General features: G+C 41.0%; 1 protein-coding gene across 1 annotated transcript in view; it reads right to left on the bottom strand.

The window, feature by feature from the left end:
• The window catches only part of LOC121673111 (armadillo-like helical domain-containing protein 3), a 117,923-nt gene that overhangs the window by 62,521 nt on the left and 41,995 nt on the right, over positions 1-13,407 (bottom strand). The window contains exons 20-22 of the mRNA XM_042046172.1: positions 10,506-10,588; positions 9,849-9,975; positions 7,100-7,175 (exon numbers count right to left, since the gene is read on the bottom strand). Coding sequence (XP_041902106.1) covers positions 7,100-7,175; positions 9,849-9,975; positions 10,506-10,588 — 286 coding nt within the window. The remainder of the gene's footprint in view (positions 1-7,099; positions 7,176-9,848; positions 9,976-10,505; positions 10,589-13,407) is intronic.

Genomic DNA, 13,407 nt, shown 5'->3' with positions numbered 1-13,407 from the left:
ACAATTGCATTGAGGAGTCTCTGACTTCTCTCTACTGTTTTCCCAAAGCTTCGCACCCCAAATTCATCAGCACGAAAGCTGAAATTATTTGCCAACATTACACTCCCAAGGCTACACACACAGCTTTCAAAAAAAGTTAATCTGCTAGCAATTTTTATAATTCCACCTTGTAAGCCTACAATCTGCACCCATGAGTCCAGCAGAGATCTGAAGACAGGAATTCCCTATTCACAGAGCAGTTGCATTTGACAAAGAGCAAATGAAATCTGGGTTCTAATACGTCAGTAATGGAGGCAACACTTCTCAGCAAACTGCTAAGTAGCCTACAGATCTTGCCTACCTTTCCAAAACTTTAAGATTTCAAGGAAGAAATGCTTCCAATAAAATGTCCACGAGGACAAAAGCTCACAAGTGGGCAAACTGCTTTGAGATGTTCACCTTATGAGAATCACGTGAATTAAGAGACCGGCTGAACTCTGGAAGAGGCCGCCAAGCAGTAGCTGTTCTGCAGAGGAGTGTCCTTTCCACCCAGCAAACAATCCTCCCTTGTACAGAGGCCTCACCTCCACAGCAAACTTTACAGAGCAGCTGAAGTACAGAAGTGGATCCTGCTCCCAGTCCCCTCTTGAAGGCCAGCCTGTTGCCTTTGAGACATGAGGAAAGAGGATGAAAGCAGCCGATACAATTGCAGACTTTGGAAAAAAGCTAAGAAAGCCAGTTAAGTGAGGCTGCCATCCTAGGAATACATCACCTCAAGATCCTCCCCACCCCAATCCAAAAAGCCTTGTTTACTTTGAGGATGAAATTTTAGAGCAAAAGTGATCTCTGCAGAATGACATCCAAGTGCACTGAAGAAAGCAAGCCATGGCTATGGTATCTCAGACAGAGGCATTCTCTGTAATACAAACATCTTCGCCTAAAATCAGCGTCAGCTCCAGAAACTGTAAGTCATCACGAAAAAAATAAAAAAAAGAAATCAATCCTTCCAAAAACCTACTGAAAATAAAAGTTGATTAAAGAGAAAACAGGCTTGACATTGTCAGAGTCCCTTCCCAGGCAGCCATGACCGAAATGGAAGTAAATAGCAGAAAGAAGGAAGGTGACCTGGGATTGTACCTGACTTGCTGAACCATGCTGCTGTGTTTGTGGAACTGGTCCATACAATGCCACTCAACCAACAGATTTGCTCTCTGGATTTGGGCCAGTGGCAGAGACAACATTTAATTAAGACATTGCATGAATGAGAAAGAATGAAAGAAAATTATAGCAGAACAAAATTGGCTATGGCTCTGTAAAACAAATACACCAAGATGAATCAGCTAGTAAATAAAAGCAAAAACTGAAAACTAACACTGCTGCCTCGAGAAGAAATCAGATAATGTACAAGAAACGAAGCGCTGAAGTTACAAGACTAGATGAAAGCCTTAAACATTAATAAAAATAATTGAAACATGTATAAAGACTGCTGAGAAAAGATGAAACATTGCAACCCAAGATAGGAATGCTTCTTTCCTTCCCTTTTGATTCTTCTGTTAATATGTTGCTGGTCATAAGGTCTTTCCCTTTCCACCACTTGCTTCCTCTGTTCAGGTGCCAGCTAATGCCAGGATCTGTTCACATCAAGATCTGTTCCACCTAGCAAAGGAACCTTCCCTACCACGATACTGCAAGGTCGAGTGAAAAACAAGCAGTGGTAGCAGGTGAACTCTGACTAACCACTATAACTCTCTTATAACCACTGTGGCATTCCAGGAACTGTTCTGCTGTGCCACAGTCCCTGTGCAATCAGAAAACCATGCAACAAGAAACACATGAAATGACAAGAAGGGTCTGCTAGTTTTGCTACTTCAGTGAGGAGCGACCACAGACCACTAAAAAAGAACCAGAACAAAGCCAGAATCCTCATCTAAAATCTGCTATTCATTTTTCAGCATCAGAATTTTTTCAGGCTACCACCTGAAAACTGCAATGAACTAATTCTTCAAATAGCTTGGATGCATAAACCTCAGAAGCTTCCTTACATCATTTTAGTAAGAATTGATCCATAATCTTACTAAGCTTGTGTTATGATTTAAAAGTACCAATAATACACAACTCTGGGTTTCTCTTTGAGCTTTGTTGGGTTTTTTCTTATTAAAAAAAATAATTGTTGACTGTCTTGTACTATCCTGTGATCTGAGCTCAGTCAGGCTGATTAGCAGTGACAGCATGTCAGAGGTCATTACCATTAAACACACCTCAGTGAACAATTCAATGGAGTTGTTATTCCATCAGTGTAGTCCTCACAGGTGGTTTTAAGAATTGCAGGGAATGAACTCCAGATCATTGTGGGTTGTAATCTGCATGCCTGAGCACCCTCTGCTGCTCTGCACTGGCTGGCCCTGAGCAGTTCCACATGGTCCCACAGTCCCAGGGGACTCATCCAGTGCAACAGTACTGCTGGAAGGAGCAACACCTGAGCGTCCTTAGCCAACCCTTGTGGTTCATCTGGGAGAAGCTGCAAACAAGCAGGTGCTTGGTATTTTCGGCTGGGAGATTATGGCTTTAATAAACCCATTGTCAAAGGAAACATATTTGTGTGTGTTCTACGTGTAAATAAATATATATAATTTAAGTGTATATATGTGGGTATGTCTGTATATGTATTATGTATGTATTTATATATGCACAGACATCCCTATATGGATATTCACATTATGTAAGTGCATATACCTACAATGTGCACACAGACATCCATCTTTTAATATATATGCCCATCGATTTTCTTGATCATTTCTTTTCATAAAGAAGCTTTAAGCTTGCTCTCCCATTTTCAATCTCACTCATATTGGCAAGAAATGTGTTTGTATGTCCACTATGTCTGTACAGAGAGAGAACGAAGGAAGTGTGTGTGTACAGATGTAAACATATTTTGTACACAGTCTCAGCTGACTGTAATCCATAGGTCACCACCTACGCCACAAGAACAGATGCATTTCTCTGTCAGCAGGTCCACTTTCACACATCCTGCAAAAAAGCCATTGCAACATAACTAGGTCACCAGCATTTTGGTCTTCTCTCCCCTTAAACAGATGCTAAATTCCTTTCATTGTGGTGGAACCATGCTGAAGGTATGATGTGGACTGCTTGCAGCCACCCACTTTCTAAGAAATATCTGAATTAAGCCTTGTCGTCTGTCAAGGTTTTCAATAAGTGCAGTGCTGTGAGTGCTGGTAATTTATCAGGAGCTCTAGTGTCAGGGCCAAGTGTCCTACAGCAAACAAGCACAGCCCAATTTGGCCTAAGTAAAATTGCAAATGTTCCTTCAGAGTGCTCCTGCATAGACTGGCACCAAGCACAACTATTTTACACGCATCCATGCAATGCTCTGAGTGCTCCTCCCAAATCCCATCTCTCCTTTACAGCCCCAAAAGCAGCCCTGGGAGAAGCAGCACCTTCCATTCAAGGAAAGAGGATCACACAGGGTGGCTCAAGTGGAACAAAAGTAACTGCAAGATGGAAGAGTGAACAAAAGCACCCAAGCGAGGATTGCAGCGTATGCTACAACAGCACAGAAAACACCTTCAAAAAATAATCCTATCACCTAGTTCCATGCTGCTAACTTACTCTCTGCATATTAAAAGTGTTTCAGTGAGAAAAATAGAATTACTTTAAAAATTATGATGGGGCTGAATTTCAGACAAGGGAGAAATTCAGTCTATTAATCATCGAGTTAATCTATTTATTCACCTTGGAAAAATCCTGATCAGAAGAAAGTCTATTAAAAGAATACAGGGATTCAGCTGCCACCTTTCTCACTGAATAGGCAATCAGAAAATGCCCCTTTGAACCCTGCGTTAATAAAATTCTTATTAAATGCAAACCTGCACAATGTTATCTTGAAGAGGCTCATTAGTTTAAAAAAAAAAAAACTTGTCTCAAAATGTGTTTATTTCCTCAGAGGTGAGAAGGTAAGTTCTCAAACCACCAACTGCTGCACCTTCCTATTTCAACCCCATCAGTGCTGCAGCTATATCTTGCAGTCTACCACATCTCAATTATTTATGAAAACCACAGAGACAAATCCACAGACAGAAATCATAATGACTATTATGAGATAGGACAGCAATCAGAATCACTCATTCCGGTTTGGTATGTAAGATTTTCAGACAGATAAGGATATTATTATTCTTTCTTCTTCAATTTTTCATTTTCTTTGGGTTGGACAGAAATTATGAATTATCTGTAGAAAGGAGAGAAGGCAGGAATAGGCTTCCTATCTCTCAATACTCAAAAAGAATATTCATGACTCCTTTTTTCACTGGAATAAGGACAAGAAAAATCAAATAATCAGCAACAACAAAACTCAGACTGCCTAGTGGAGAACTTTTAGTCCAACTAAAAGGTACTGTTCATACCATAATAGGATACACAAAGCAGGATCTCTCTCTGTGGCTGAGTTTAAAGAAGAACATGTCTAAGATTCTCTAGGCATTACTCATCCTGACTCTCTATTTAAACAATTAATCAGCTGAGCTCATCAGTCCAGCACTGTGGGGTACAAGCAGGACTGTTCTGGTGTCTCCTCAACAGTTACTCCTGTAACACAAATGCATTGCAGCCTTTGAACATTGTAAAGAACTCACCACTCCTCTCCCGGCAGAAATACCCATAAAACTGTACACTAGGATTTAAGACACTTGTTGAAGCCCACTGTATGCATGCACAGGCAGATGCTTTTACATTTAGAAAACCCACTAAAAGCCCTAGGATAAGGAAATTGCAATGTTTATTTATTTTTAAATAGCTTGTGTAATGAGACCAAGATATAAACCAAAGCATGACTTAGCACTGCACAGCTACAGCAAAAAGCAGGTAACCACTACTCAAAAACTTTCCAGAATGATGAAGCAAGGTGAGGAAAAAATCCAGTGTGGATTCCTCTAAATTCATTTCCTTTGTGGCAAAAGCAGCCAAATAAGACAAAGTACACTAAGATCACTCTAAGGGAAAACAGAAGGGGCACAAACAAACAGATACCCAGATAATGGGGAGCTCAGTCTAGTTCTAGTCCCAGTCACCACTTTGAACCATCACACTGTCAGACACCTTCACACAAGCACACTACACCCTTGGATTTCTCTGGCTGCTCTGAAATCCAGTCAACTAAAGAACCCTTCAAATGTAGTATTTTTACCATCAGAAGAAAACAAACCAAAAGACAAAATTCTCCCTCCTTCCTTTTCTTTTGGGAGTGAGGAAACGGGATAAATCAAACAGACTAACTTCTCAGAATTCGAATCCCTCTCAAGGCCTTGAATCATCCATAATTTAGACTTTACTAATTTCACCGAATGAAAAGCAGTCATTCATGAAATTTCAATACAGATGAGCAGTTGGGTGGAGCAGGGGAAAGCTACCAGAAGTTCAGAAGAGAAACAGACTAGAGGCTTCACTGATTCCAGACATCACTACGTTCTGAACATGTCTGATACAGGCTGTCCTTGAAGGGACACACACACATGTTCTCACCTCCTCGTCTTCTCTGACTAGAAGCAAAACTGTGTGACTTTGTTTCGATTTTCTTCTTAAATATGTCATCACAGAGGCATTTCCAACCTCCCTCCTTGGCCCAGTTTTGGCCGGCAGCATGTCCATCTTTCAGAGCCATCAGAGACTGGCTCTGCTGGACATGGTGGAAGCTTCCAGGAGCTCCTCACAGGAACCACCTCTGTGTCCCCCCTGCTACCGAAAACCAGGCCGTGCAGAACCAATACAAAGGGGTATCACGGTGCCAGTTTTTTGGTTGCATCTTGTCTCAATTGCACGCTGATCTTCACAGAAGCAGTTGCAAAGCCAACAGGAAATAAGCCCATGCAAAGTCTCAGTTCCACAAACCAGCAGTGAGCACAAACCCTCTCTGATCAATTGGTTTTTCTCTCTTCCCAGCTTAGACTTCCCTCCCTGGTTACACACAGCATTCCCAAAGCAGACACTTTGTGTCACATTAACTGACATTAGTCAACAGCTACCTGTTCTGCTGCTTTACTCCTAGTGCACTATCTACCCACAAGTGTTCACTTACATCTGTTTAAAAAAAAACAAAAATAAGGATAGTAGCAAAGTAAGTCTAGAATCACACATGATGTTATCAAGCTTACAGACTTATTAAGGGAATCTTTAAGGTGGTTTACAGACACGTAAGATGCATATTGACTTGAAAGATGCCCTCAGAGAGTTTGTCCTACACAATGCCTTTTGTAGTGAGGAAAACAAGTACTAGCCTAGAAATACAACAGTAGTGAGCTACTTGGTGTTGCACAGACAGCAAGTGTCTGGGGTGACTAGGGAAGTGGTAGACAGATTTTTTTTCAGTATAAATACTTATATCTTTTATGGTTTGCTTAAAAGCCAGAGCTAAGAAGTAAATTTTCCCTCTCAACATTCCTCTGTTTTCCAATCAATCATATCCATGATCCTCTTGCCCAGTACCCAGCTTGGTCAGTAGTAGCTGCTTCAGGTGCCAGAAAAATAAGTTATTGCCACTGTGAAAGAATACATACCTAGATTTACACTCTTTAGTCTTACAAGTAAAGCATAACTTTTCCCCTTCTGCCCTTGAACAGGAAGAAGAAGTTTAAGAGAACACTGAAATGTCCTTAAATAATCAGTTTTAAACACACACAAAATTCTTGCAATGTTAAGAGGCCTCAGATCTGCTTATTACAGCAGGCTTACAGTCCCCTTCATAGCTTTGTGGAATTACAATAGAATCACGCAACAGAAATCCATTAGGTTCACAATTGCTCTGCCAGCACAGCATTATCCTCTACTGTGTAACTTCTCCCAAGAACGATGTGAGGATTAATTCATTACAGTTTGTGCTATGCTTTCAAAGCACTCAGTCTACAGAAGAGCGGAGAGAATTATTAGAGGACAATCAAATTCTGGTGATCCTTCCTTTATGCCTGTGGGCCCTGTTTAGAGCAATAATTTAGCCCAACAATTAGAACAAATTGAAAACAAAATTCATTCAAACAAATGTGAAAGCGTCATGATAAAAATGTAGTCACACAGGAAATGAGAAACTTTAAAAGAGTAATTAACTTCTACTCCTTACCTAATATTGACTAATGCATGGGTCACCTTGCTTGCAGGCTCCTTCCATTGACCAGCATTGGTAGACAGCCTTAGAACTGAAAGGAGAAGAGAGTTAACAGTGCTGGCACAGAACTGGCAATTTCATAATTCAAAACAGGGGAAAAAAAAAAAAAATTCTGCTTTGGCAAGATGGCAGTCCAGGAACCACATCAAAGCAACGGTCATCTTTGAGATGATCTGTGATCCAGGGCAAAAGTTCCCTTCAAAGCCCATCTAAGAAACATAAGGAACATGGAAGGGGTGAGAAGAAGAGAGTAACAACTTGGAGGCAGAGGGGACAGAAGAACCAGGGTCCTCCTAACTGCTTTCATTATCACACACAGCTCATTTTCCCCAGAAACAGGGCAGCGTCCCAAGCTTAGAATAGCTTTTATTCCACACACAGCTGTTCTCCTCCAGCTCCTGCTTATGCAAGGTTCCATCTGAACTGGACTACATACTGCAGTTTAAACCCTCTCCAGCAATGATGAAATTCTTTACATGCCCATTTATCTAGAGTTGCAGACAGGAATTACACACCAGCCTAAAGAAAAAACACTCCCTGTAGGAAGAAGGGTGGTGTTCTCTTGCACAGATGGTCTCTGACAGACTTAAGAGCAGATCTGAAACATTCTGCAACAGGAACAACTAGGGAACCCAATTCTTTTCCGCCAGAGTACCAAAAATATTTATTTAGGTCAAAATATGTAGTGTTTTTATGGTGGCAGTTACCTGCACATCTCTTGATAAGCATCAGAACAGTAACAGATCCTGTAGCAGATGTTTTGATTAATTTCCATATTGCCTGAACAAAGGGAATTTTCTATTAATTTGTACATACAGGGTTTTCTGGGGGTTAGATTCCACAACAAAAGTTCACCCTCAATTTAGAAGTGAAGGAACAGCTCACCATCTGAATTTAGGATCATCCAGAAACATGGATGTTGCAAGTGAATGATTAAGCACATCGGCCGCATACTTATGCCTATAATTGCAGGACAGAAGCTTTCAGTCCTGCAAATCTGGATAAAGTTCAGTTTCAGAACAAGAGAAAAAAAAACCAAATCAATTAGATTCCACCTCCACTCCCAACATGCAAAGTTTCAACCACATTAACAGAAAAACTAAAGGACACGGCAGTTTTCTCATCTGCGCTAACCAATACCCCAAGGCTAGGGGACAGACGGGTCACTGTAGTCTCAGAAATGGGCTGACAAGCAAAGGAAACTATCAGGACACCTGGTGGCTTTCATCAGCTTGAGACAGTGCTACCTTCTCACCTTCTATTCTACCATTACATGTCATCTGCAGAAAAAAGTTGTCAGCTCTGAGTAACATTGTTTTGTCAAATAGTAGGTACTGTACTTGAGTATCTGAAGTAATATATGTAGAGAGAGTTTCAATTCAGGCATCTGCAAGAGTAATTAAATGGGGTTTACTCTGCGTAGGATGGCAAACATTCATGTGAGAAATGAATTGTTTTAACAGGTCAGGTGTGGTGTGCCTTTTGCAACCCAACTGAGGAAGTATCTGAGTGCATTATTCTTCTATTCCACGTATCTTCAGCTTCCACAAGGGATGGGTTTGAAAAAATTATTAGCTAGTAAAAGCACCTCATTTTACTAGCTGCAACTCTTGAGAGTAGAAAACGGGTTAGCAAAAAATCTTATGCACTCAGAGGGCACAAAAATGGCCAAGTGAACCCTTATGTAATGGCTGAAAACTGTAGGGAATTCATACAAAAGGGCAGCTTGTTTCTGTTTGCAGTTACAGAGGGTAGTCGGCTACTTTTATTTAGGTGAGGATGTCTCTCTTCATGTCAGAAGAGGGCTGTGGCCAACTGTCTGCCCTTTAACTCTCCTTATATGCTTATATTAACGCCTGTTGTTCATTGGGAGATCATGCTGAGAAGGGAACAGAGGGTAAATGAATGAAAGGTCCTTTCGTAATAAAGCAAACAAAGAACATAACTATATTCTTTTTTTCACAGCTTCAAGTTATGCCGCACACCAGTGCTGCTGCAGCTACCCTGGGCTGCAGGTTCCTGCGTATAATACTGCCTGATTATGTCTCCATGCATTCCTTGCTCTTCTTTGCTCCTCCTTCCTGCTGGGTGTCACTTGGCTCCCTTCCCTCTCTCGCTGAAGGATGGCAGCTTCTCCCTGTTTTGCCAGTGGGCACATTCTTCAGTCCAGTGATTCACTTGTCACTGCAAGCAGGTTTGTGAGGGCTGTTTTCTTGGTTACTTTGGCAAAGAGTGAAGTAGATGTGATTTGTCTAGCACAGCAAGCTTCTTGCTATAAGTTTCTCAAATTCTTCTCCAAATTCTTTTTGCATTCAGTAGTTCTCTATGCTGGGTGGTTCTGCAGCACATACCTGCCTTTTGACTTGAAATTGTTGAATGTAATAGAGGAAAACTACACAGAAATGCATGAAATACCACATACTCCATTGTAAAAACGAATTTATATTTCCAACATTAAGTGACAGAGAGAGGGGCAAGGAGTCTGTTCGTATTCTTTTGACATTTAAAAAAAAAATTATCCTTTTAGCAAGTTTATCCCTCTCTCAATTCTTAATTTACCAACATGCCCTAGTACACAAAACATGTTCACCCAGCATGACACACATCAGTAGCAGATAGACAGGAAACACCTGACACAAACATCCCTCTTCCACCACACTCACTTCCAGGCAGCAGCAATCCTGACGAGTCAGGAGGTACTTACCCATAGAATAAAGGTTGTCAAAATTCTGGTGCATCCGAATGATTTCATAATAGAGCTCATCATAGCTGCTGGGAGTGGGCAGAAATGTGTCTCCGTAAGTGATGAACATGTTAAACAGGTTCACAACCTATACAAGTGAAAAGAAGTTGCAACAGGAATATTTATCCCAAATCTATTCTGCATCAGAAACAGTACAAACTATGTCCAAAACCTTCAAATAAACAGCTTGCAGTTGCAGCAGATAGCATAACATTACCTCATTGCTTTATTATTTTCTTTATAGTACCAAAGAAACAGACAAGAAGCTTAAATACTGTTTTATCTGGGACCAGAAAAACACATTTCTATTCTGCATACAAAGGGCCACAGAACAAGAAAAAAATATTATCAAATCTGGAAAATTAAACTAGGTCTTTCCTCACATAGACTTATTTCAGTGAGCCAACCCTATAGTTAGTCCAAGCACTGTCCTTTCCAAACACCTAGAGAAACCAACCACAATGATACTCCTCTGCTTCATGGCCTTGTTCTCATATCTCCTTAACAAGCCAGCAATCCTTTCTGGAATCCTTTCAGGATTACAATTCTTTCCTAAGATTAATTCACAATTAAGTTGTTAAAAGATAAGAGGATTTGTGCAAGGGTAAAGATGCTCACCATAAGAGCAAGGGTGAAGATGTTGTGCTTGGCCAGCAACACAGTCTCATTAGACATGAGGAACTTCAACAAGTTGATCAAAGCTAGGAGAAAATAGTAAGTATTTTTAAAATAGTATAAAAAGCAAAGCCATCATCATCAAGTCACTTAAATACAGATGCATTTACATAACCTAGTGCAAGCTAAACTAAATGCCAGCTATTCACCTCAGAAATATATCAATTTATATGTAGGGTTTAGCGGTGCTTTTTGTTGCTAAAATACTCAGCTGAACAGGTAAGTGACAGCTATTTTACCTTCCCACATTTATTCTCCTTCACTGACTTCCCAATCAAATCTACTCAGGCTCAAGGTACATCTCTTGTTAGCTCAGTCAGCTCACGGAGATTTTTCTATCTGCTAGATCCTGGAGTGAGCTTTGGGGTTGGAGAATCCAACTGTCTTGTTTCTGCTTCATATATCACCAACATGATATATGCATAGTCAGCCCCAAACTGTCACTCTTGTTGATACATGCAGTTATAAAAAATAAAAAAGGTAAGAAAACCCCCACAGCATAGCTTTTCTGTAGCTCTGTGTCAATGCTACTGCACTGCTAAAAAGAAGGATGTAGTACTTTATTGTGCCAGTTATCTGGGGCTGTGCCATAAAGATTACAGATCTGGTTCAAACTTGTCTTAAATAATAAAACAACAAAAGCTCCTGCTGTAACCACCCAGTATCAGTTAGTAACAGTGGTAATTAACAAAAAGGTTGGCTAAAAATGCTTTAATCAAAGAGACTTTACAATAAACAACTGTATTCCATGCACTTTAATAAAATGTAAAGTTCCTTATCTTTTTTTTTTCTAGTTGTTGAGATTTTCAGAAAACTAGCTTCTTCTGCATTATAGCTGTTCAAGAGTAAAAGCTGAAGGCTGACTGGAAGAGGTTCTTAATGTACTCTCTGCTCTGAAGTCAACAGATTTCAAGACTTAAAACATCTGAATTAAGATGTCATGAAAAGTCAATGCTGGAACACTGTACACACCTTTTTTTAAAGGTTCTTAATTATCTACTAATTAGTAACTTCATCCAACAGAACAATACCAGGCATTACTCCAATTTTTTTACAGGCACAAGTAGAACTTGTTAATCCCTTTTTTCCCCCCACCACTACACAAGCATCACACACTACCCAGTAACCTGTGAGAAAATAAGCTGTGGTTTGGGAGAGCTCCACAGCTAATGCAGAAAAAACCATTCACCTCAGCCCAAAGTACAGGCTATGAAAGAGGAAGAGATAAAGCACAGGGAACAGGAATGAGGTATGGGCAGAATTTAGATACTCATCCCCTTCAAGATTACAGAGGTAAAATCAAAACACCTACAGCAAAATGATGTGAACACACTGGTCAGATCTGGAATTAAAGGAAACTGCCAGATTCTAAATGCAGTCCTGCAACCTCTACTTTACAATACTAGAAGTTCACCATGAGTATCAAAAGTTTATATATGCACACCCAAAGGGAAGCCTACAGCCCCAAGGCAGGTATTTACTCATCACAGGCAGAAGCTACTTCAGTTTAATCTTCCAGTGGGTGGCTGATGCTGAACTGCAAACTAGGAACGAACAAAGCTCTCTGCAAACTCCAGAGGTGCAAGTGCTGTATCTTTCAGAGCTATTCCAGGATTTAACCATCAGTAATAGCATTTCTCGCTTCCATGTCTGCAGCTCACCTCATGAAGCACATTCATTCACACCTTTTCAATCCAGCCACATAACTCTCCACACCATCATCACCCCATCATCAGAAACTCCTGGGACCAAAACCAGAGCTTGGATTCCACAATAACACAGCTCTGGAAATACCCCTGTCAGTTACTTTTCTGCAAAACAAACGTTTCAAAACAAAGTAGCAGGTACAGATGGGCTCTCCACTGGAGCAAAGATCCAGCTAAAAACAGGTTGCCAAGGTAACCAAACCTCCACAGCAAAAAAGTCTCCTGCAGTCAGTGCCTTGGACTGCAGACAGCTGCCCTGCATCTCTGTCACAGCAGCTCATCAGCCATCTCTCCATCTCAGAGTTTCAAGCATTTAGTTACAAGGCTTTACCTCCTTCCCAGCCATGACAGTCCACAGGGCCACAGCTCATGAACAGGTGCTGCTGTTCAACTACCAGCAGCTTGGGTTTGTGGAAGCAAAGTAGCAGAGCTCTGGATTTCTTCTGACAAGTTGTGAGAAGCCTCATGTTCATCTCTTTGCCTCTTACTCTACCGCAAGAGCCCTGCTGAATGGCCTTTGCCAGCAGGTCATGGCACAGCGTGACAAGAAGCCACCACTGAACATCCAAAAACAGTGAACATGAAAGCTGCCCGTGATGAGGAGAACTATTTTGAAAAGAACGAGCGTATTTGTCCAGAGCACAAGCACTCACCAAATGACGAGGACAAGCACCCTACAACTGCCCACTGCAATACTTCTCACAGACCACCCTGAAGCACTTGTACTGCTTTGTATTGGTGACAACACTAGAAGGAGAACTAGCTCTGTTCTCTCCCGACATTTGTTTCAGCCATTGTGATGAATCTATGTTTAATTTTCCTGTTTCAGTGAGAAAGAAGACAAGAGATTACCTCTGCTTGAAATCAGTATTTATACCTGAACTGCACTGCACCACAGCCCACTCAAAACAACCTGTGCTGCTCCTTCCCTAAGAACTAGGAAGGAGAGGAACATGCTTCACATGAAGAAGAAACTGAGCGCTGGGCTCAGAGCCCGGTCAGAAGAACTAATCCGTCAGAGGTTTACAGCCACTGTGTGCCCTGCGCTGACAAATTTATCAAGTGTTAGGAAACCACACATTCCAGAAAAAGTTGCAGTGTTCCTAACTGGGATATACACTACATTGATGCTAAAAGAG

Source organism: Corvus kubaryi, unplaced genomic scaffold, assembly GCF_017639235.1.
Source record: "Corvus kubaryi isolate FWS band 111438036 unplaced genomic scaffold, C.kubaryi_AGA036_p1.0 65199, whole genome shotgun sequence".
Classification (NCBI taxonomy): Eukaryota; Metazoa; Chordata; class Aves; order Passeriformes; family Corvidae; genus Corvus; species Corvus kubaryi.
The sequence above is the reverse complement of the archived record's forward strand: the minus strand, read 5'-3'. Positions and strand labels throughout refer to the sequence as shown.